This window comes from Gossypium raimondii, chromosome 7 (assembly GCF_025698545.1).
Source record: "Gossypium raimondii isolate GPD5lz chromosome 7, ASM2569854v1, whole genome shotgun sequence".
NCBI classification, from domain to species: Eukaryota; Viridiplantae; Streptophyta; class Magnoliopsida; order Malvales; family Malvaceae; genus Gossypium; species Gossypium raimondii.
Window position 1 is genome coordinate 38,149,487 of NC_068571.1, and position 22,699 is coordinate 38,172,185.

The 22,699-nt window shown below is 35.9% G+C and overlaps 1 protein-coding gene across 3 annotated transcripts; it reads left to right on the forward strand.

The window, feature by feature from the left end:
• Nucleotides 1-8,537: 8,537 nt before the first annotated feature.
• On the forward strand, nucleotides 8,538-12,971 carry LOC105792714 (F-box/LRR-repeat protein At1g67190). 3 transcript variants are annotated; one of them, XM_012621451.2, is made up of 2 exons: nucleotides 8,538-8,791; nucleotides 9,253-10,867. In XM_012621451.2, the coding sequence occupies exon 2, from the start codon at nucleotides 9,415-9,417 to the stop codon at nucleotides 10,672-10,674; it is 1,260 nt and encodes a 419-aa protein (XP_012476905.1). In that variant the 5' UTR covers nucleotides 8,538-8,791; nucleotides 9,253-9,414; the 3' UTR covers nucleotides 10,675-10,867. The 3 variants fall into 3 exon arrangements, 2 of the variants coding, with proteins under 2 accessions (XP_012476905.1, XP_012476925.1); XM_012621471.2 differs by having other exon boundaries at nucleotides 8,540-8,791; nucleotides 9,431-10,867; XR_001133348.2 differs by lacking the exon at nucleotides 8,538-8,791 and adding an exon at nucleotides 12,509-12,971 and having other exon boundaries at nucleotides 8,807-10,741.
• Nucleotides 12,972-22,699: the final 9,728 nt, after the last annotated feature.

Here is a 22,699-nt window from a genome sequence, read left to right on the forward strand (position 1 = left end):
GGTATACTCATCAGCTATTGCTTGTAGTGGCACAGGATGGCAGTGGGAGAATTCTTCCAATTGTGTTTGCAATAACACCGGGGGAGTCATCTGATGACTGAGATTTCTTTCTATCTAGGTTAAGGAGGCATGTGTGCTCCTAACCTGATATATGTATTATTTCAGATTGGGGTACAAGTATACTAGCTGCATTTGATCGACATGGAAGCTTATGGCAGCGCACACACCATAGATATTTGCCTAAGGCACGTTGCTTCCAACTACTATAGGCAATATCCATCTAAGAGCGAGCGACGACAAGTGACCAACATGGGTATTTAGTCTTTATTAATATTATTTCGTTTGTCATTTTGAATTTATTGTAAATGAAAAAGTGGTATGTAATATTCGCTATGAACTTATATTGGTAGGGTATGAAATAAATAAAGACTGTTTTTACGAGATGTTGGCAGTTTTGCGTTCAATTAACAGCGAAGGCGCGGACTACCTTTGCAATATACATTTCGAACAGTGGGCACAAGCATACAACGGCGGCCTACGATATGGTCATATGACCTCAAACCTGGCTGAATGCATAAATTCTGTTCTAAAATGAACGCGCCATCTACCGATAACATCGGTTGTGCGAGAGACATCTTTTCGTTTGGCGGTGCTATTTCCAAAGCGAGCAGCGAGTTATACAGGCCAGATGCAGGGAGGCCATGTATGATGCAGTAAGGTAGTGCAAGAAATTAACAAGGCCAATGCGCGAGTGAACACCATACACACAGTGTGTCACGATTGAAAAACTTATGGTTTCGCGTGACAGAGTTTGACAGACCGCACCAAGGTGTTATTGGCGGGCAATATCATGTACACTTGCGAAATAAGACTTACAACTGTGGGATGTTTGATGCACTTCGTTATCCATGCGCTCATGTAATTGTAGCTTGTCAGAATCTCCGTCTGGATCCGATGAGCTATGTCGACGAAGTGTACAAATTAGAAAACATGTACAACGTCTAGAGACACGTTTTCCCACCGGTCTCAGATGAACGTAAGTAGCCGCCCGTATCGCTTGCTCCTTTTAAGCTGTTACCGGATAGAGAATTGCATCGCAAACCGAATGGTCGACCTTGCTCAACTAGAATACGTAACAATATGGATATCCGAGAAACAGCCAGTCAAGGCAAGTTGTGCGGATGGTGTAGGAATCTAGGCCATACAAGCCGATCATGCCCAAATCGCAATAGTTGAACGTCATTGTAAACAACTTTGTATTATTAAGAATATTTACCTATTTTGTGAAATGAAATAATATGCCAAGTGTTCAACATATTGAATTATTTAAAATAATTTTTATTATTAAGAATATTAACTATTTTGTATTTTATTAAATGAAATAATATCAAAATATTCAAAATAAACTATTTTGTATTTTATTACATAAAATTATATCAAAATATTCAAAATAAACTATTTTGTATTTTATTACATCAAATAATATCAAAATATTCAAAATAAACTATTTTGTACTTTATTACATTAATATAAACTATTTTGTACAAATAAATTAAAATAAAAATCAATCTCCGTGCCCGCCAAATTCAGTTCCACATGGCGGTCGTCAACGGTTACGCGCTGGATTCCTTCTTTGTTCAGCTTTCAGCGGGGGTTGTGGTTGCTCCGGCGGGGATTCTGGTTCATCCAGTAGGGGATCTGGTTGTCGGTGTTGGGACGATGAGCCACCTTGGTAGAATAGTGAATGTAGAGGTGTTTGCATAACCAACGGCAAAGGTGTTTGAAACCCATACGATGATGGGGTTTGGTAAAAAGAAGAGCTCCCCGACGCCCCCTCTTGTGATCCCTCATGCGACTAGGGAGATGAACCGGGCCATTAACTCCAACCTGCCATTGGACTAGGAAAAGGAAACATATAAGGGTTAGGATACATAAAAGGGCTAGGATACGCACCTGGCATCATCTGAAAAGGTTGTGTCGTGGGTATCGTTGGTTGAACTGCTGGGTCGGGTGATTGTGTCGGTGCTATTGCTGGGCCTGATGAAGTTATGGGCACTGATGATGGGCCGGGTGAATTTCTGGGCCTCGTTGATGGGCCTGCGTCGTCGTCCATTCTTCTTGGATTTAAAGGGCCACGTCATTCCCATTGGACACGCAATTGCCGCTGCCTCTCCTCTGGCGAGAGTAAATACAGCTTGCCATGGATCCTAAACCATGGCATGTATTCCGGCATGCATACTAAATCTGGAACGATGATCGGTTCCTGAGTAGGTATATAGTTATACCGATCTTCCCACATCTGGATGTAGTGTGACCAGAATCTCGGCCAATCTGTATGCAATTACCGTAGGTCAATTTTGTGATGATCATCCAACACCTCAGTTGACACGGGAATCGGTTGTCGGAATCTAAATTACCGTAATACTCTGTCCGACTGGTGTATCTCCACAGTAGCAAAGTTGACCAATGGGACTTTCACATGCCAACCGTTTGGATTTTGCAAGTACTCATCCAAAATTACTACCCGAATTGCCGGCTCCTCGTATGGTGTCCATTCAAAATATATGACCATGATGGAAATATTAGTTATGTACTAAATACTAAATACCAATCGACTATCTCATTATGGAAATATATATATTTTATTTAATACTTACTTGTGCTTCCGACCATTGGTCCAATAGAAGCCGTATATCTTCAAGAGAGGTAGGTAATCGAGCATAACTTGCCGGATGGTTCCACCTAATTAAATAAATTTTTAGCATTCGATTATATTTTAAATCTACGTAATAATTGTAAAATGTAATATAAAATTTACCTCGTTATAAGTGGGAATGTTTACGGGTGGTCCACTTGAGGACGTAAAAATAGAAAGCGAAACCGTGCCCATGACTGCAGTAGTGACAAGCAACCTCTAATTTTCGCTTTATTCGGTCACGTCGCCCCGCACATCTCCCAGTACAATGTTGCCAACACGGCAGACCCCCAGCTAAATTCACCAGCTGCTCGAAAATTAACGAGTTTCAGCAGCCATCTTAGATGCACGAGGTTCCGTGACAAGTCCGGCATCAGATAACCTCTAATTATCTGAAGAATGTATGCCCGAGCATATCTGATTCTTTCTATTTCGGTTGAATCATCATTCGGATCCGGGAATATGTCTCGTAACCAGCCCATCTCGATTCGACCTCCGTTAATATTCTCCAGAATAGCGCCCAACAGCTCGTAGCATACCGCTCCCCAATCACCAGATTGAACAGACTTGGTGACTGCTTACCCGTCCACTGGCAACCCCAATTGCAAATTGACATCTTCCAAAGTGATAGTGCACTCTCCACATGGAAGATGAAATTTGTGCGTCTCAGGTCTCCACCTCTCAATCAATGCACTAATGAGTTTCGGGTCCAACTTGCATCCCCGACCTACCGTGGCCACGTGCCAAAAACCCGCCTCCCACAGGTAATTCTCTACCAACGGTGATAGAGGACCATACATATTGCGGATATAACATTGCTATATCCGATCTACAGACTTTTATAACAAATAATAAAATAATAATTATTTAAAATTACATAAATAAAAAAATCCTAAATAATATTTTAAAATTAAATTTAACACTTACCATTTTCATTTGTTCCACGGATATATGCTTGTCATCAAGACGAATCAATTCCTCGGCCATTGCTAAATTGGTAAAAATTTTTACGATTTAAAAAAAAATTCAAAAAAATAAATTTTAAAACTATTTTAAAAATAATTAAAAATTTGAAGCTCTTTTAAATAGGAATTTGATAGGAATTTGAGAGAATATTAGAGAGAAATTGAGAGAAAGGATTTAGTTGTGAAAAAAATGAAGGTTGGGGGGTTTTATAGTTTTTTTTTACCGTTGGGGGGGTCACCAACAATCAAAAAAGTAGTCGTTGCTACTGTTCACACGTGGGCAAAACGCGTCCCCAGGGGAGCGCTTACGTGGCAACAACACGCGCCCTTGAGGGAGCGATTTATGTCCACGTAAGCAAAGCGCGCCCTCAGGGACGCGTTTTTCTGCCACGTCCCCTGACATCGCGCTGACGTGGACGCACTTATGGAAAAATGGGTCATTCCGGTAAATAATAAAATACTAGGCTCATTTCGGTAAATTTAAAAAAAAAAGCTTTTTCTTGTATTTTGCCCGTGAAATGAGGTGACAACTAAACATACAAAGGGAGAAGAGAGATCTATGGTGTGTACTTCTAATGATGATTTTATTTTTAGCTTATATCTTCTTCTTTTTTTCGTTCAATAGCTATAATCTTCACAGCAGTGACGGAGTCAGAAAACAATAGTAAAAATATAATTTCATCATTTTAATATTTTATATCTTTATAATTTTTAAAGGGTTAAATCAAATTTTTATTATTTTTAGAGTTAAAGTATAATTTTACTATTACTATTTTAAAATTTTATAAATTATAAAAAACTTAAATTAAAAATTTACTATTTTAGGGGGACAATGAGGCTCTGGGGCTCTACTATTCTCCGCCACTATTTAAGAGATTAGAAGCTTGAAACAATTTAGGGTCTGTTTGATTAACGGAATTGATTTTTCGAAAAATCATTTCCAACATTTCCAGCGTTTGATTGGCGGAAAACATTTTCCATTTGGAAAATGAACTCCAAAACACGGGAAAATGGGTTACATTTTAGGGAAAATGTCTTACCGATTTCTAAGGGGTAAGACATTTTCCATGACTCATCTCTTCACTCTCTTCACCCTTTCCACAGACTCCTCTTTTCACTCTCTTCACCCTAACGATTGCGACCTCATCATCTCGCCTCATCTTCTCGCTAGTTCACCTCATCTCTTTGCTTGCCTCGTTAGCGTCTTTGGTTCACCTCTCTTTGGTTTATCGAAGGTAAAATTGCAAGCTCTAGGTTAGGGTTTCAATACCCTTTTTGCTCTTGATAAGTTTTTCTTGAGTAATTTCTGAAATTTTAAGAGTAATGTGAATTCGGGTTTTTTTCCTTTTTTTTCTCCCTCTTTTTTTTGGGTTTTGAAACTTCTTGTCAGTGATCGGATTTCATCGAAATTTCCAGGTAGCGAAAGAATCGGGTTGGATTTTTTATTCACTGAAGGTGACGACTGACGATGACTTTGGTTTTTTTTTTTAAAAGCTGAATTTTGTTGCATGTTAAGATTTGCTCTTTTTTGAAGCTTCAATTGTTGAATTAAAATGCTTTAAATTGTTGTTTCCTTTTTTTTCATTTTATTTGAGAATTTCCTCGGCTCTGTTTGTTTGTTTCTATTTTTTGTTTCATTTTCTAGAATCAAATTACGAAAGATATTAGATATCATCGGTTTGTTGTAATTGCAATTGCATGTTTGATTATTTGACAAATCAAGCTAAAATTAACTTTGTATTTTGCTAATTTTTGTTGTAAAATTATTCTTTTGCTAGTATTAAATATAATATTAGGAATTTTAACATTGCGGTATCACTTTTCTTTCAATTTGTTTGCATATAGAAATGTAGCCCGACTATTTTCTTTCATCTCTTTTTTTGTTGAAAAATTGCTTAGAAATTGGAAATCTGCAGCTTTTAAACAGTTTAATTGGACACCCTATTCTGGTAAGTCGGCTTGCTCAAGTTTCTGCCAGTTAGTATCTATGTTCAAGGCTCATAATTTTACAGTGACATACATACACGAACCCATAAGTATTTTATTTGAATTCTGGTAAATATTGTGGCTCATATTAGAAACATCTTCCTAGGACCCTCATGATATCACTAACCTACCCTGATGCTTAATAAAAGCTGCTGAAGAAGTTGAGTTTTGAAGAAGTAGATCTTGGAAGTGTTTATTGATGTTTGAGATGCATTAGGTAGATGTATCTGAAACCAATTTGCTAGTGTTCATCTGGCACATCCAAACGTAAAAGAAAAAGTGTTCAAGAAAGTCTCGTTGATGAACAAATTAAATTTGTGGGTGAACAACTTGGCAAAATTGCTAATGCTTTGGAACAATTTTCTGTCGATAAGACACCACAGCTTTACGAACAAGTGATGTCGATGGAGGAAGAAGGATTTGATGATGACTTCTTGTGTTCTGTGTTTGATTATCTAGTGAGTCATGAATCCAAGGCCAAAGCTTTTTTAGTTAAAAGTAAGAAGCATAAAAAAATTTGGCTTCAAAAATTTTCTCAAGGTTGAAGATATTGATACTTTTATGTGGTGTAATATTATGCACTTGGACAATATTGTTACTATGTGGTGTACTACTAATTATGCATTTGGATAATATTATTAATTTCTAGTACTCATTGTGGTTTCGAAGCAATTTATAATTATTCAATACTTGTTTTTTTAACACAATTACAAATAATTTATTTGATATTAGTTTTTCAATTTATAACGATTAATATTGTAGCTTAATAATTGAATATTACTATAAATAAATCATTGCAATATATGTAAAAACAATTTAAAATATAAAATTTATTAATATATATTAATATATGTAAAACAAATTTTTAGAAAATATTTTCGTGAAATCGCCAAATAATGTAAAATATTTTACATGATTCAATCAAACACTGAAAATATTTTTCAAGAATCATTTTACAGAAAAGTAAAACATTTTCCAGAAATCATTTTACGGAAAATATTTTATTGGCAATTAAACGGACCCTTATTTTTTGCATGTTTCAAGTTCTGGGCTTGTTCATGCTTTAAATCTCATGCATTTAAGTTCTGGGTTTACATTTATATGATGTATTAGCTTAAAAAAGCTTATTGTTCTTTTAGGAATTCGTCATCTCTAATGGGGATGCTTCGTGTTTGATGAAAGGTCTTTGAGAGTGAGAGGGACGCCGGGGGGAGAGGAGGGACGGTGGGGATAGGAGAGGGACCACATTAGAAGATCAGTCAAAGTTCAGGCACCAAATCTGACATTAAGCCTTTTGTCTATAATTTTTTATTCTTCTTAAATGCCAGGTTGGAGTTTATTATTTTTCCAAATAAAAAAGTTTTCCAGTATGGATTTAATAGTTTAATTTATATATTTTTATAACATATAAAGATCAATTTATCTATTTTATTAATAGAAGGGTCGAAATACCATCTATCCCGAAATATAGGGGCTTTTCGGATATATTTTCCGGTTAATGACCCATCAGCAGGCTTTTGGTCTCGACTTGGGCTGTGTTGTGGCGGCAGATAAATAGAAAATTTATGGCTAATCCAAGTCATTGCATTCATGATGACTCTATTCTTAAAATTATGTGTAAAGAGTTTTGTCAAAATTTCTGCATTAGGGAAAAGTAGGGTGAATTTGTTTTATTTTGCTTCAACTTATTTATAAAGACAATAAATAGAATAATTTCTTATATTTATTAAATAAGAAATTGAGGGAACCAAACTTGAATATTCTATTATTTTACAACACTTTCAAATTATTTTTAAAATTAACCTTTAATACTTTTTTTTCTGAAAAGGTGTTAGGGTCGCAAAGATAATTCATTTGAATAATTACAAACATAGTTAATTATTATAAAATACAAAATCATATGTGATGTGATTTAAATTAAAATAAAATTTTATAGGGTTCACATATAGTTTACATAGGATGAACCTCGAATTTTGATATTCAAAATCCCATGATTTCAATCTTAACGCCTAATAACATTTAAATATTCTTACTTCCTCCTTTTCTTCATAAAAATTGAAAAGTTAATCTCTTTACTTTAGTTTATCAAAATTTGATAATTTGAAATTAGTCTAATTGGAAAAAATGTTAAACATTGTACATGAAAATAAATAATTGAACCATTTATATGAAAAGGTTAGCAATAAAAATAAATAAATAAATAAATGGGTAAACTATAAAAATAATCATTTTTGTTTGCCTCAAATTACATTTTAATAACTTATGTTTGAAATGTTACGTTTTAGTCACCTACGTTATCGTTTTATTACGAAGTAGTCACTCTGCCGTTAAGCTCTGTTACCTCCCTAATGACAATCCTATATGGCAGTCCAAATGGGTTTTAAATGTCAACTTGGATGTCCAACTAGAATGAGAATACCTTTTCAGTCAAAATGGAAAAGAAAAATGAGACGAGCAGTTTTTAACATATTATTGTTCCATTTGGACATCCAAGTTAACATTTAAAACTCATTTGGACTGCCACGTAGGATTGCTATTAGGAAGGTAACGGAAGTGAATGGCAGAGTGACCACTTCGTAACAAAATGATAACGTGACTAAAATGTAATCCGAGACAAACAAGAGTGACTATTTTTGTAGTTTACCCTAAATAAATTTATGAAATTTTGATAAAGTAGAGTGATGGGGAATCAGAAAAAACAAAGTGTTTGGACATTTATACTATCAAGTACTAATATTCTAAAAATTTCAGTTTGTAAGATGTATAATTCAAAGCTATTTGTTTTCTGTTTATGGAAAATTCTTCAATATAAAAGAAACATTAAGGTATAGATCACAAATTCGAAATATAATTCACGAAAAGGAGGAGAGACCGAGAGGACCCACATTGGTTTGAAAGTGAAAGAAAACAGCCATTGGCAGCCGAAGTTTGCAATTGAGGTGAAAGAAAGGAGCGTTGGCTAATGGCTATCGTTTGATTTGATTTTTCAAATAATAAAAATAATAACCCAATGTGAAAGAAAAAAAAGAAGAAAACCTTCGAATCCAACTCTTCAACAATGCTTGTTTATTCCTTTATCACTCACTTTAAATCATTAGCCACTGCCGTTTCGAAATTCCCAACCTTTTTTTTTCCCTGATTTCGGGTAAGCCTTCCCCCCCCCCCCCCCTTTCTTTTGGTTGGATTATTTTTCATTTGATGTATAATTTCAGATATTTGTTGAAAGCCCAGATGCTAAAACTTCAATTTCGATTTTATTTTTATTATTATTATTTGGTTTTGGATTTATAGGTACTTTCAATTCTGGGATTATTCTACTTTCTGAATCACTGAATTGATTTTAGCCCCTAAAAAGCATATATTTTTAAGAACCGGGATAGTGCTTGATTTTGACTTTGATCCTTTACTTGAAGATTCATTTTAGATCTTTATTTAGTTGGAATACTGCTGAGAGATTGTGTTACTTAAATCTCCCTTGCAAACCCTTTTTTCTCTTCTATTTGACGCGTAAGGTTTGCTTTATTTGGATGTGAAATCTGTTTGAAGATCTAACTAAAACTCATGTTTTTGAGTGATTTTTTTGTTTGTTTGTTTGTTTTATCACAGAACTTTTTTCACTACTGGGAAAGAATACTTGGGCAATGATTTCAATTCCATGTCAACTTTATTTTGTTGAGTTGTGAAGAATTTGTGTTTGATTATATCTAGTTGAGTATCTTCAGAAAACCCAATTTGTAGATTTGAGGCTTTTTTTTATCTTTATTGACAATGGAGCACCTACCAGTTGAAGTCATTGGAAACATTTTGTCTCGGCTTGGAGGTGCCCGGGATGTCGTGATAGCCTCTGCAACATGTCGGAAATGGCGAGAAGCTTCTCGGAAACACCTTCACACCCTAGCATTTAACTCTAATGATTTGCCTCCTTATCGTGATATTACCCCTAAACAATTAGAGATCCTGATTACTCAAACAATATTCCAAACTACAGGATTGCAAGGCCTATCAATTTTGATGGATGATGTTGATGAGTTCTCGGCTTCTACTGTTATTGCATGGCTCATGTATACAAGGGAAACCTTGCGTCGGTTGTTTTATAATGTACGGACTAGTCCGAATGTTAACATTCTTGAAATTTGTGGGAGGCAAAAGCTGGAAACATTGGCACTAGCCCACAATTCAATAACAGGGGTTGAACCTAATTTTCAGAGATTCCCTTGTTTGAAGTCTCTCTCTTTGAGTCATGTTAGTATTTCGGCTTTGGATTTGAGCCTTTTACTCACTGCATGTCCGAAACTTGAGAGCCTAGAACTTGTCAATCTGGAGATTGCAATGTCAGATGCACAAGTGACTGTAGAGTTGAGCTGCCCCACATTAAAGAGTATTTACGTCGAAGCAATTAGTTTGGATAAATTTATGCTGGAGGCCGACAGTATCGAGCGTTTGCACTTGAGGGATTGTGCCCTTGAACTTTTTGAACTGATTGGGATAGGCACTTTAAAATATTTCAAGATTGATGATGTTAGCGTGATACATCTTGACATTGGAGAGACTATCGATAATCTTGAGGTTGTTGATGTCAGTAACTTCACAATCATCTGGCCAAAGTTCTACCAGATGATTTCAAGATCCTCAAAATTAAGGAAGCTTCGGCTTTGGGATGTGGCCTTTGATGATGAAGATGAGGTTGTGGATTTGGAAACAATTGCTGTATGTTTTCCACGGTTGAAACATCTAGCATTAAGTTACGAATTGAGAGATGGTGTCATGCATTATGGTCTCCAAGGGTCTTCTAATTTGGAGAACGTGATGGTGCTGGAGCTCGGATGGACTGTAATTAATGATCTCTTCTCGCATTGGGTTGAGGAGCTGCTAAAACGGTGCCCAAATCTTAGAAAAATGATTATTTTTGGGTCTGTCTCTGAAGTCAAGTCGCATGAAGAATGCCAGATATTGGCCAATTTCACCTCATCTATTGTTCAGCTGATGAGGAAATATATGAATGTAGAGGTGCACTTTGAATTTGAGTAAATTCGCTCAATTGCATTGTTAACTTCAAGTTTTGGTTCGGTTATGAATTATATGAGCAGATTTGCAGGTAAGATTTACAGAATGTAAATCCTAAACATTTCTTTTATTTTACATGTCTTATGAATGATTGCTGGAATTGCTTCAGCTTGATTCAAAATATATATGCAATCAGAAGAATACTGTTGTCTTTTCACTCATTTGTCAGTTTGCTCCTTTGCTATTATTCAACCATTTTGTTTCATTACAAAATTGAAAATTCTCTCTCTATGATTTACACATGTCACATGGGCACCCTTCTTCTTGTAGTATTTTGCTATATCAGTGGTTTGGACAAAGCTTATGCTTCAAAGTGCTTTATACAAAAGCGATATACTGCTCTGTGTATATAGACATGAAAATGAATTCATTTTGGAGTTCGCTGGCTTTCAATAGTGGGGGAAAGATCAATAAATGTGATGAATTGCTTTTCCATGACACTCAAGGTTAACCGATTTCTTCTGAAAACTTGAATGTTTCTTTGGTCTCTGCCATTTATATTTCAGAGCCAAGGGAAAGTAATTTAGTTATTTCCTTTGCCGAAAACTATTTTGGGTTTCAGTTGATGTATGAGAATACTGGAACAAATGTTATAAACTTATAATGCAAATGCCATTTACCCGATCCATATTGACATATATTTTGACCTATAAGACGAAATCATATCAGAAACACTGATTGATAAAATAATAGGAAATGTTGAGACCACTCCATGTCTTTAGTGAGTGCTTAGCTCTAGCAGTTCATCAGAAAGCTACTCATCAAATCATTTCTAGAGTCTTAGTGCTTGTACAATTTTCGCACACACGTATATATTTATATTTCTTTTATCTTGTCGCTTTATGATCTATACCTATATTACTTAAACTCGGGTGTCGGAGACAGGGATGTTTCCAACATGGGTTTGATCAATTTTTTTTTCTCTGTTCTAACATATATTTGGAGAAACTTACCCCGTACCCATGCCAGCATATGCGTTGGACAGAGGTACTTTAGGGAAAATGATGAGTTAGATCAACATAGATGTAAGCAGGTAGATTCTTGTTAAACTAAGTACCAAGAATTCTTGTTTTGGTTCCATGGTGACTGTTCTCTTAAAATCAAACAAGGTGCATTTCCCTTTTGAAATTTCTGATAGGTTACTTATATGCCATTGATGGGAAGGCGTACTTAGGGGTGCAGGCAACCGCTAGAGATCACAAAATACTAACATTTTTTATATTTTTATTTCCTTGTTCTTTTTTCTGCTCCACCGTAATTCTCAATAACCTTTTGAGCATCATGAAATTTGAAACTACGGTAGCCTATGTTGACCAGTGCTTACATTCTAGCTTCTACATTTATTGTATTTGTTTCAATCATTCTGTGTGCTCCCTTGGCTATTCAATTCTGAAAATAAAGCTTTCCTCTCACTTCCTTGTATTATTGTGGCACTTTTTTGTGTGTTATTTTTACCTGTGGGTTTAAGTGAGTTCGAGGGTTAATTTTTTGTATGATATTTATATGGAAAAAAGTTGCATATGGAGAGAACAAATAGATATGCAGGCATTGTAAGATGTCATGGAATGAAGATATGTTTCTTTGTATGGTTTTTTTTTTGTGGCATTTCTTTTATAAGCACAAGAAATTAACCCTAGATGTTGCCTAACTAGGTAATGGTTGCATGGTACATTTATTTCTGGTGAAGAAATGCATTCACGTTGTGAATATGCATATGAGTTTGTGTTTCCTGTATCAATGGACAGAGATGTGCTTTACTTTGTGTTCTTTTATCTATTTGTTGCTCGTATTTATTTAGACTCGACTGCTCGAAGGATGCTGTTGAGTTTGACAACAACTCTACACAAGCATGCACGCACAGGAATGCATGAACGTGTATTGGAGAAAGAGAGGAAATCGATGGGCAACGCGAGACGACATTGATGGTAAATTTTACATTGTCTCCAGGTTTGGGGTTGCCTCTTGAATACTGGCTGCACCGGAATGGAAAGAAACTTACAGTGGTTCCTCACTTCTCTCTGTCTCCTCTTTGTGTCCGACTTTCTTGATGTGCATAATATATGAATACTGAGTAGTTCAATTTGTTATCTATACTCCATTGTCTTCCTTTTTTGGTGGGCAGTATTAGATGGAATGACTTTTAATGTTGAAGTTGGATTCAGTATTACTACTATTGTGGTTTGAATAGTTCGTTTTTGACTTTTAAGCGCTTCCTAACATTAAGTATCAAGTTGAAATACAATCCATCTTGTATGGAATGATCCATTTTGTTGTGTTATTAGTTTTCCATTATAACTAAGATTTGATGCCAATGGGGCCTTTGGTAGTGTTGGTACTAGCTTGGGTTTGGTTATATCATGTAAAAAGTTATATGAAGGCTTGTTTGTTGGTTGAGTTAGTCACTGAATTGATTTAGTTCAAGGTTTGTAATCATTGATTTTGATTGGAACAGTTGTAACTTAAAAAAAAAACTAAGATTTGGTGAGTTCTTTGGAGGGATATTGATTATTTTATCATTGATGGTGTAGATATAAAATAAAAAATAATATATTTTTAAAATAAATTGTTAAAAATTAATGGTATCAGTCGGACTTCCATTGCTCCTTTCTCGCTCCCACCCTCTTTCCTCCCTCCCCTTCCCCTTTCCTTTCCATGGTCTCCCTTCTTTACTCTGCTCTTTTTTCTTCCCCTTCTTTTCTTTTCCCTCTCTTTGTTGGTGGTACTCATCGGTGGGCGCTCTTCGACTGGTAGGGTTACCCCTGGCTGTCAAGTGTAATTTGTAATGGGCTTTCCATTGTTGATGGGATCTTTCAGATAAACAAAAATGAATTCAAATTAATTTTCTTTCCTTGAATAAGAATTTATTTATCCATTTTATCAACTTAAAGCTTGCAAAGAGGGAAACAAAACATAAAGAAATGGTAGCAGATTAGAAAGCTAGACTCGACCATATAATGAAAGTTTTACATTTGCGGCCATTAAATGAGAGTTGAACTTTGAAGCCAACTCTATTATGGAGTTATTTTCTCAATACTAGGATTTGTGAAGTGGAGCCTACAGGAATGCTACATTAATTACAATATCTAATCGCTCTCCTTTCACACATGCTTGGATTTTTTGTCTTCTTTATTCGGAAACAAGAAAGGAGAAGAAAGATAAAATAAAATAAAAAAAAGGGAGAGAGAAAGGTTGTTGATCATAATGAATCTAGAAATTTGAATTATAAATTTTTTATATTTTAGCATTTATTAATTTATACTTTTATAGTTTTTGAAAGAATTATTTTTTGGGTTAAAATATAAATCTTTTTTCTGATTGAAATTGAAAATTTCCAATTTTCTGGGGCCTTGCCTGGCCCTTTGTTCGCCTTGATTGCAATGTTTTTTTAATTATTCTTTCCTATATTAACGCATAATATTTTATATATTATTAATGAAGCATAATTAATAACTTGAGAAATGTCTTTAAAAAGATACCTTTCAACTTTTCCCTAGGCAATAAATATATGAAGAAAAGAAAAACTTTCATTGCTTTAAAAAGTTGAGTAAACTACACTTATAATCAGCTAAGACTAATTCTATTTTGGTCACCTAGCTCTATATATGTTTAATTTTATCACTAACATTTTTAATTTTGATTTTTTGGTCACTACCAGAGTCTTATGTGATTATTCTTTATTGATATATTAACAAATTTAGTCTTTTTAATATTTACACATCCTGTCAATTTAATTTTTGAAAAATAACAAGAATTGTGAGAATTTTCTCTCTCTTTTATTCCTCCCAAAATCAAGAATATATATACACAGTAAAATACAAAGATAGAAACCAAAATATTATCTCTTAAACTTAGCATCTAATCTCCTAATTAAAACAAAATATTATCTCCTAAACTTTAGCATCTAATCTCCTAATTAAAAGAAAATAGATATACACAAAAACTACCATACATATTTACATAATTAATTCCAATACCCCCCTCAAGTTGGAGCATGAAGATCACGGATGGCCAACTTGCAAAGGACAGAACGAAAAGATGTCTGACCAAGAGCCTTGGTAAATATATCCGCAAGTTGTGACGTTGTTGGAACATAGGTAGGTTTCACATTGCCGTGGAGAATTTCATCCCGAACAAAATGACAATCCACATCGATATGTTTGGTACGCTCATGGAAGACCGGATTGTGAGATATATGAAGAGCAGCTTGACTATCACAAGCAAGCGTTATTGAGTGCGGATGAGAGACTCAAGACTACCTAATAATCCTTTAACCATTTGAGCTCACATGTTGTCACGACCATGGATCGATATTCGGCTTTACGGAGGATCGAAACACGTGTGTTGTTTCTTTGTCTTCAAGATACCGGAGAAGTACCCAAGAAAATCAACCATCCTGTGAGTGATCGTCTTGTCAACGGACAACCGCCCAATCCGCATCGCACCAACCGTGCAACCGCAGATCACTTTTGCTACTCAAAACACTCCTTGACCGGAGTTCCTTTCAAGAAACGAACAACTCGAAGTTACCGCATTCCAATGATCAATGCGTGGTTGTTGCATGAATTGAGATAAAATATGAACACTGTATGCAAGCTCCGGTCTTGTGAAGCATAACTAAATAAGTCGTCCAACCAAACGACGATACGGTTCTGGATCATTTAAAAAAAAACCTGTAGCAAGAGCTAACTTATGATTCTGCTCAATAGGAATACTTGATGGTTTGGCTCCTAAAAGTCCAACTTCCGAGATGATGTCAAGAATGTATTTACGTTGATTCAAAACAATCCCCTCTGGAGAACGCGCAACTTCCACCCCAAGAAGATATTTTAAGGGTCCTAAATCCTTCATATGAAAACAATCACTGAGATAAGATTTAAAAGACTCAATAGCTTCATGATTATTACCTGAGATAATCAAATCATCAACATAGACGAGAACATTGACTTGAGATGTATCTCTTTGCAAGGTAAAAAGTGAGTAATCCGAATGCGATTGTTTGAATCCATAATCTTTTAAGGCTGTCGAAAGCTTGGCAAACCCAGCATCTTGGCGCTTGCTTGAGCCCATAGAGAGATTTCAAGCTTACACACTTTTCCGGTTGTGTTACTCGATATCCGGTGGTATCGTCATATAAACTTCCTCCGAAGATCCTCATGTAGAAAAGCATTATGCACATCCATTTAATGTAATTCCCATTGCTTGGTCATTGCAATAGCAAGAAAAACCCGAACAGTAACCATCTTTGCAACCGGTGCAAATGTGTCAGTGTAGTCAATTCCAGCCACTTGATGATTACCAAGAATCACAAGACGAGCTTTGAATCGTTCAACGGAGCCATCAGAGTGATGTTTTATTTTATACACCCATTTGCATCCGAGTGCCTTTTTCCCTTTCGGAAGATCCTCAATCTCCCAAGTTCTTTGCTTTTCTAAAGCCTCGATTTCACTAGACATGGCATCACGCCATTCTTTGCTTCTAGCAGCTTCAGAATAAGATTTCGGCTCTCGTTCGCGGTAATGGTGCAAGAAAATTCGATGTTGCATGTAAAATTTATCACAGTTCACATAATGCGCTATAGGATAGGACTTACCTTGCGAATGCCGTGGAGGGGAGAATTTCAGGGATGGACTTTTCCTCTGAATGGTGTGTATGACAAAGTCCCGCAGCCAAACTGAGGACTGCTTTAAACGCCGTCCACGTCCCAACTCTTCTTCACCACTTCGAGTATCAATTTCGCTACTTTCATTTTCACTTCCGCTCATCTACATCAAGAGCTTGACTATCATTTGAAACCACTACCTCATTCCATGCCTCGTCAAGTCCTTCACTTTGAGGGAGTGCAATTGTGTCGATCATGGACTGACTTGCAAAAACTGTAGCAAAAGGAAATTTATCTTCAAAGAAAACAACATCTCTAGAGACAAAGAATTCTAGTTTTTCTAAGTCATATAAACGCCAACCTTTCTTCCCATAAGGATACCCAATGAACACACATTTTCTACTTCGGCTGGCAAACTTATCCCTGGTCTTACAGTGAGCGTAACACAAAGATCCAAAAATTCTTAGGTGACCAAAATCTGGTTGTCGACCATAGAGAGCCTCATATGGCGTCTTTCCATTTAAACCCGAACAAGGAGTTCGATTAATTAGGTAACTGCAGTCAAAATGCACTCACCCCAGAACTTGATAGGAAGCGATCCTTGAAATCTAAGAGTACGCGCAATATTTAAGATGTGCCTATGCTTTCTTTCGACTCTCCCATTTTGTTGTGGAGTGCCGGTACATGAAGATTGGAAAATAATACCATGTTCCACAAAATAATTCTTCATGCAAGTAAATTCTTTCCGTTGTCACTACGCACCATCTTTACTTGTTTATCAAATTGTCATTTGATCATAGTGAAGAAATTTTAAACATTGAAGGTACTTGATTTATTGTTGATCAAGAAAATCCACACACTCCTTGAAAAATCATCAACTATTGTCGAAAATATGATGCTCCACAAGTAGACAAAGTATTATAAGGACCCCATAAATCACAATGTATTAATTCAAAATATCAACTGCACGATGTTCACTTAAAGAAAAAACTTCTCTAGTTTGTTTTGCTCGAAGGCACACATCACAACATTTATTCAAAATCTCATCCCTACTATCTCTATCTACCTTCGAAATAAGTTTCGTCATCTGCATAGATGGATGACCTAACCGCTTGTGCCACATTTCTAACGAGTTCTGGCGGTCACCCTCATTGCCTTGATCCTTGAATTTCCAAAGTAGTAGAGTCCATCCCTTTGTTCACCCGCCCAATCAAGATCCTCGAGGTACGGTCTGTATAACACATAATTTTTAGTGAACTGGATAAAGCAAGAAGCATTTTCCATAAGTTGTAACACAGAGATAAGATTGCATGTCAAATTCGGCACAAATAGAACATTTCGCAACAATAAATCTCCTCCAAGAGCAACAGATCCTTTCAAAGTAGCCACAGATTCACTCCCATCCGGTAACCCAACGGGACAATTAGGAATTTTATGAATATTATGTAAAAATTTTAGATTACCCGTCATATGATTTGACGCTCCTGTGTCAATAATCCAAGACAATTTCTTACCCGTCATCTTCTCAGTCGTAGTTGATCTCATACCCTTTAAGGTTTGGAGCAAAACTTGCCACTGTTCGTTGCTAAGCCCAGGCAAAGTGTTTACTTCAGTATCATCAGTGTTAGCATTTGAAGACGATACTCCCCCTGTGTGGGTCCGGACAGCATTAGCTCGCTGCCCCCCTCATCCTCGACTGTTTGATTGACGTTGGCCTAAATTCTTGCCACGGCTTCCACCCTTCATAGTTCCTCGGGGTCGATCTCCCTACCATTCAGGATAACCAATAATAGCAAAACAATTATCAATATCATGTCCGGGTTATTTGCAATGGGAACAAACCCCCCCTTTCTCCTTACTTTCTCCACGGCCTCAACTTTGCACCGCCATAGCCATCACATCGGAGCGATCTTCCATCTCACGAGATATGGTCTTCACTCGTTCTTCCTGAATAACCATCGAATAAGCCTTGCTCAAGGATGGCAACGGATCGTTAGCCAAGATGTTGGATCTAACCGTGCTATATGTCCCATCCAATCCCATCAGGAAGTGGTGAACTTTTTCCTCTTCTCGTCGCTTTTCCAACTCGGCTGATAGTTGACAAGTACAATTCCCGCATTTACAAGTCGGCAATTGATCAAAAATCGCCAATTCATCCCATATCAGTTTCAATTTTCCAAAATAATTGACAATAGTCAAACCTTTTTGCTTGCATTCTACAAGATCAGACCTGAGTTGTTGGATTCTTGGACCATTGGCCATTGAAAATCTTTCTCGAATATCATCCCACAAATCCTTATCCACCTCGACATGAGATATGGTGGATCGAAGAGTTGGTTCAATGGTATTCCGAATCCACGAAACTAGCAACGAGTTAATGGTCCACCAATCTTCAATGTCGTCTGATGTATCATCTGGTTTTTTAATCGATCCGTCAATAAATCCAAACTTCTTCCTAGCACTCAACGCCGTTCGAAAAGAACGAGCCCATTCTTCATAGTTTTCCCCTTTCAATTGTACTTGAGTGATTGCAAGTCCAGGATTATCAAGCGAGGTTATATCGTATGGAAAAATCGTTTTTCGCACAACCGCCCCTTCGCCGAATTTGTGACCAGAATCACCTTCCCACCAGCCATTAGCAAAACTTTACACGTTCAAAACCTGCTCATGATACCATGAAAAAATAACAAGAATTGTGGGAATTTTCTCTGTCTTTTATTCCTCCCAAAATCAAGAATATATATACACAGTAAAATACAAAGATAGAAACCAAAATATTATCTCTTAAACTTAGCATCTAATCTCCTAATTAAAACAAAATATTATCTCCTAAACTTTAGCATCTAATCTCCTAATTAAAAGAAAATAGATATACACAAAAACTACCATACATATTTACATAATTAATTCCAATAATTTTGATTCTAAAAAATATATAAAAATAAAAATACATAAAATTAATTAAAAATGATTTTTTTTAAATAATAATCTAAAACCTCTTTACTAACTTTAAATACCCATTTCAATTAAATGCCAGTTTGCACGAGGGGCAGCTCAAGCGGTGCCTGGATGCGCATGGATCTTCCCTTTGACAGGATGTTAGTCAATGAAGGAGACCTCAATCGTTATCTTATTGTAGAAGGTGAATGACGAAAAGTGTCTACAAAGGTGATATGGTGGATGGGTCAGGCCTGAGGGCGATGGTGGCGTAAGATGGAGGATTGAAATGCATCTCAACGGTCAGGGTACTTACTATCGGCTTGTTTATTATTGGATGCTTCTGCCACCATCAACAATTAGCAACAGATGTGGACATAGGTGAATTTAGGAGCTTTTCAGTTTCTTAGTATTGTGGTTTTTAGACGAGGAAAGCTCAAGTGCGGCTAGAATTTATGCTTTTCTTTTTATGTTTTCTTTCTAAGTCTTAGGGTTTGTATTTTATTTGACTGTTTTTATTTTTTATTCCCATTTGTAAAAACGTTGTTGAATTGCTTCAATAAAGATGCCTAGCCTTTGTTTCAAAAAAAAAATGAATACCTATTTCAATTAAAAATAAATAAATACCCATGCCCATTCTGGCATGGAGAATGTAGTTACAAAAGCTGGAAGGAATATAACAATTCATAGTATTTGGGTAATTTACTTAAATCTAATTAAACTTAGAACATTGAAATCTAATTAAAGCAAGCATGGGAATGTACAAAATAGAGCATTAGGGTTATTTAAAGGTTACTGTGGTTTTACCTTCTACCATACTAATTGGGACCAAAAGTGGTGTATGGTTTTGTTCAACTCTAGCGCAAACTTGGGAGAGAGCATATCGGCTACTACTTTGGAAAACTTTTCAAAATCCTGAATTCATCATCCTTACTGCAAATGCATGCTTCTATTAATGTCTGTTGCATTATTTGAGTGGAGAAGATAGATCCGGAGATGATATTGAATTAAATAGTAGACTTCGAGGCGCAGGTGACGCTTTCCAAAAAGAACAATTTGTCCCCACACAAAGCTACTAGAGGGTTAAGACAAAGGTCCTCCTAAGATACAAAGAAGTTTTTTTATTTCCTTTGATTAGCAAAATTGAGGAATTCCTTAACTTTTACTCTAATTTCTGAAATTAGATTGATCGTAATTATTATTGTCAGCACCATAGTCCTTCTATTTATATACACTTAATGGACACTATTAAAGAGCCACAACCCTTCGTGTTGGATATACTTCTTAGAAGAAACATGTCCCATTCAAAACAAATGTATCCATTGGATGAATAAATCATCACTTTCTAATTTGAATAAGTGCTCATGAATAATGAATTTGTAATCTACAATTTCCAACAATCCCCTACTAGATTGCTAATTCCAGAAAATAAGTACACAATGATTATGCATAAAGAAGGGTGTCTGCAGATTGAACCTTCCTTTAGTGCAAACACTCAATGTATCAACAAAGTGAATGGTGGCTAGTCGCTTGAACCATCACTCCTAAAGTCAATACCGAAAAAATTTCACACATAATCGTAAAGTATTAGAGTAAGAGTTTATTTGCTTTAGCACCGTTATGGCCATGTGGTCATCCTGTTTCATAAACATGTACGAGAGAAAACTATAAAGAAACTCTCGTTGAAGCGGCACCACTTCATGTCCATATATGTGGATTTTATGACAAATAATGTTCATCCATTAAGTGTAAAACTCATCCTCCTAAAACATAAAAACTAAATCTTGATTCTTAGTGCACGTTGTCATTTGATAACTTGTTATTAACCTTTGAACCTTGAAACTAGCTTTTGGCTAGAACAAGGTAGGGTTTCTATTCTCAATGACGCGATTAGAATGGTTTTAATCCCATATTAGTGGTGGTACTCTTAATCAAATCCTTTGACAAACTATTTGTCAATAGGTCCGCTAAATTGTCAATTGACTTAACATAGGTAACATTTATCACACCGTCCTTAATCAATTGTCTTACATACTCATGTCTCAAACTTATGTGTCTAGACTTTTCTTTGTATTCTTTATTGTACACTCGAGACATGGTGGATTCACTATCACAATATACAGAAGTGGAAACTTACATTATGGCCACACCTTTATATCTAACAAGAGATCTCTTACCCATTCCACTTCCTTGTCAGTAACCACCAAAGCTATAAATTCAGCCCCCATAGTTGAATGTGAGATGCAAGTTTGTTTCTTGGAGGTTCAACTAATGGCTCCACCTCCAATCGTAAAAATCCATCCCGATGTGTACTTATTGTCATTTAGACTTGTAATCCAACTTGCATCCGAGTAACTTTCTAGTACCGCGAGATAATCACTATAGAATAATCCCAAATTTTTTGTTTTCTTAAGATAGCTAAAAATCTAACAAATTCCTTTCCAATAATCAGTACTAGGACAAATTGTAAATCTTGCCAATTTGCATACAACAAATGCGATACCGGGTCTAGTACAATGCATTGCATACATTAGACTTCCAATTGTGCTAGCATACTCAAATTGCGTTATAGCCTTGCCGTTATTCTCACTTAACTTGAAGTTCGAATCGAATGGAGTGTTCAAATTCTTGGTATTCAAGTGTTTGAACTTTTCCAATACTTTCTTGATGTAGTTAGATTGGCTTAGTGCAAAACTCTTTTCATGCTTTTGCACCTTTACACCTAAAATTGAATCTACCTCGTTAAAATCCTTCATCTTAAAATTCGAGGCCAGATACTCTTTGGTCTCACGGACACCTTCTATATTCGTCCAAAAAATTAACAAATCGTCTACATAAAGACACATAATTACATCGTAATTGTCAGTGAATTTACTATAAATACATTTATCCGCACCATTATGTAAAAAACCATTAGACAAGATAACCGAGTCAAATTTATCATGCCAATGTTTAGGCACTTGTTTTAAACCATATAATGACTTGATCAACTTACACACCTTATGTTTATTTTCAAGAACCACAAAGCCTTCTGGTTGCTCCATGTAGACTTCCTCTTTGAGATCAACATTCAAAAAATTCGGCTTAACATCCATTTGATGTACATATAACTTATGGATAGATGCCAGTGCCATAAGAATTCGAATGGAGGTTATCCTGGCCATCGGTGTATATGTGTTAAAATAATCTAGGTTTTCCTTGTGCCTAAATCATTTTGCCACCAACCTAGCCTTAAAGGTTGGAGAACCCCCTATTGGAGTATTCTTCCTTTTAAGCACTCATTTACACCCGATAGACTTCGATCCTTGAGAAAGATCAACTAGAATTCAAGTATTGTTGAACAATATTAAATCCATTTCATCATTGATCGTCTCTTTCTAAAATGTTGTATCCCTAGAAGTCATGGCTTCACTATAGGATTGTGGATCACCATCCACATTACACATTATGGGG

Coding starts and splice junctions, on each gene's coding strand:
- LOC105792714 (XM_012621451.2), top strand. CDS start 9,415: ATGGAGCACCTACCAGTTGAAGTCATTGGAAACATTTTGTCTCGGCTT.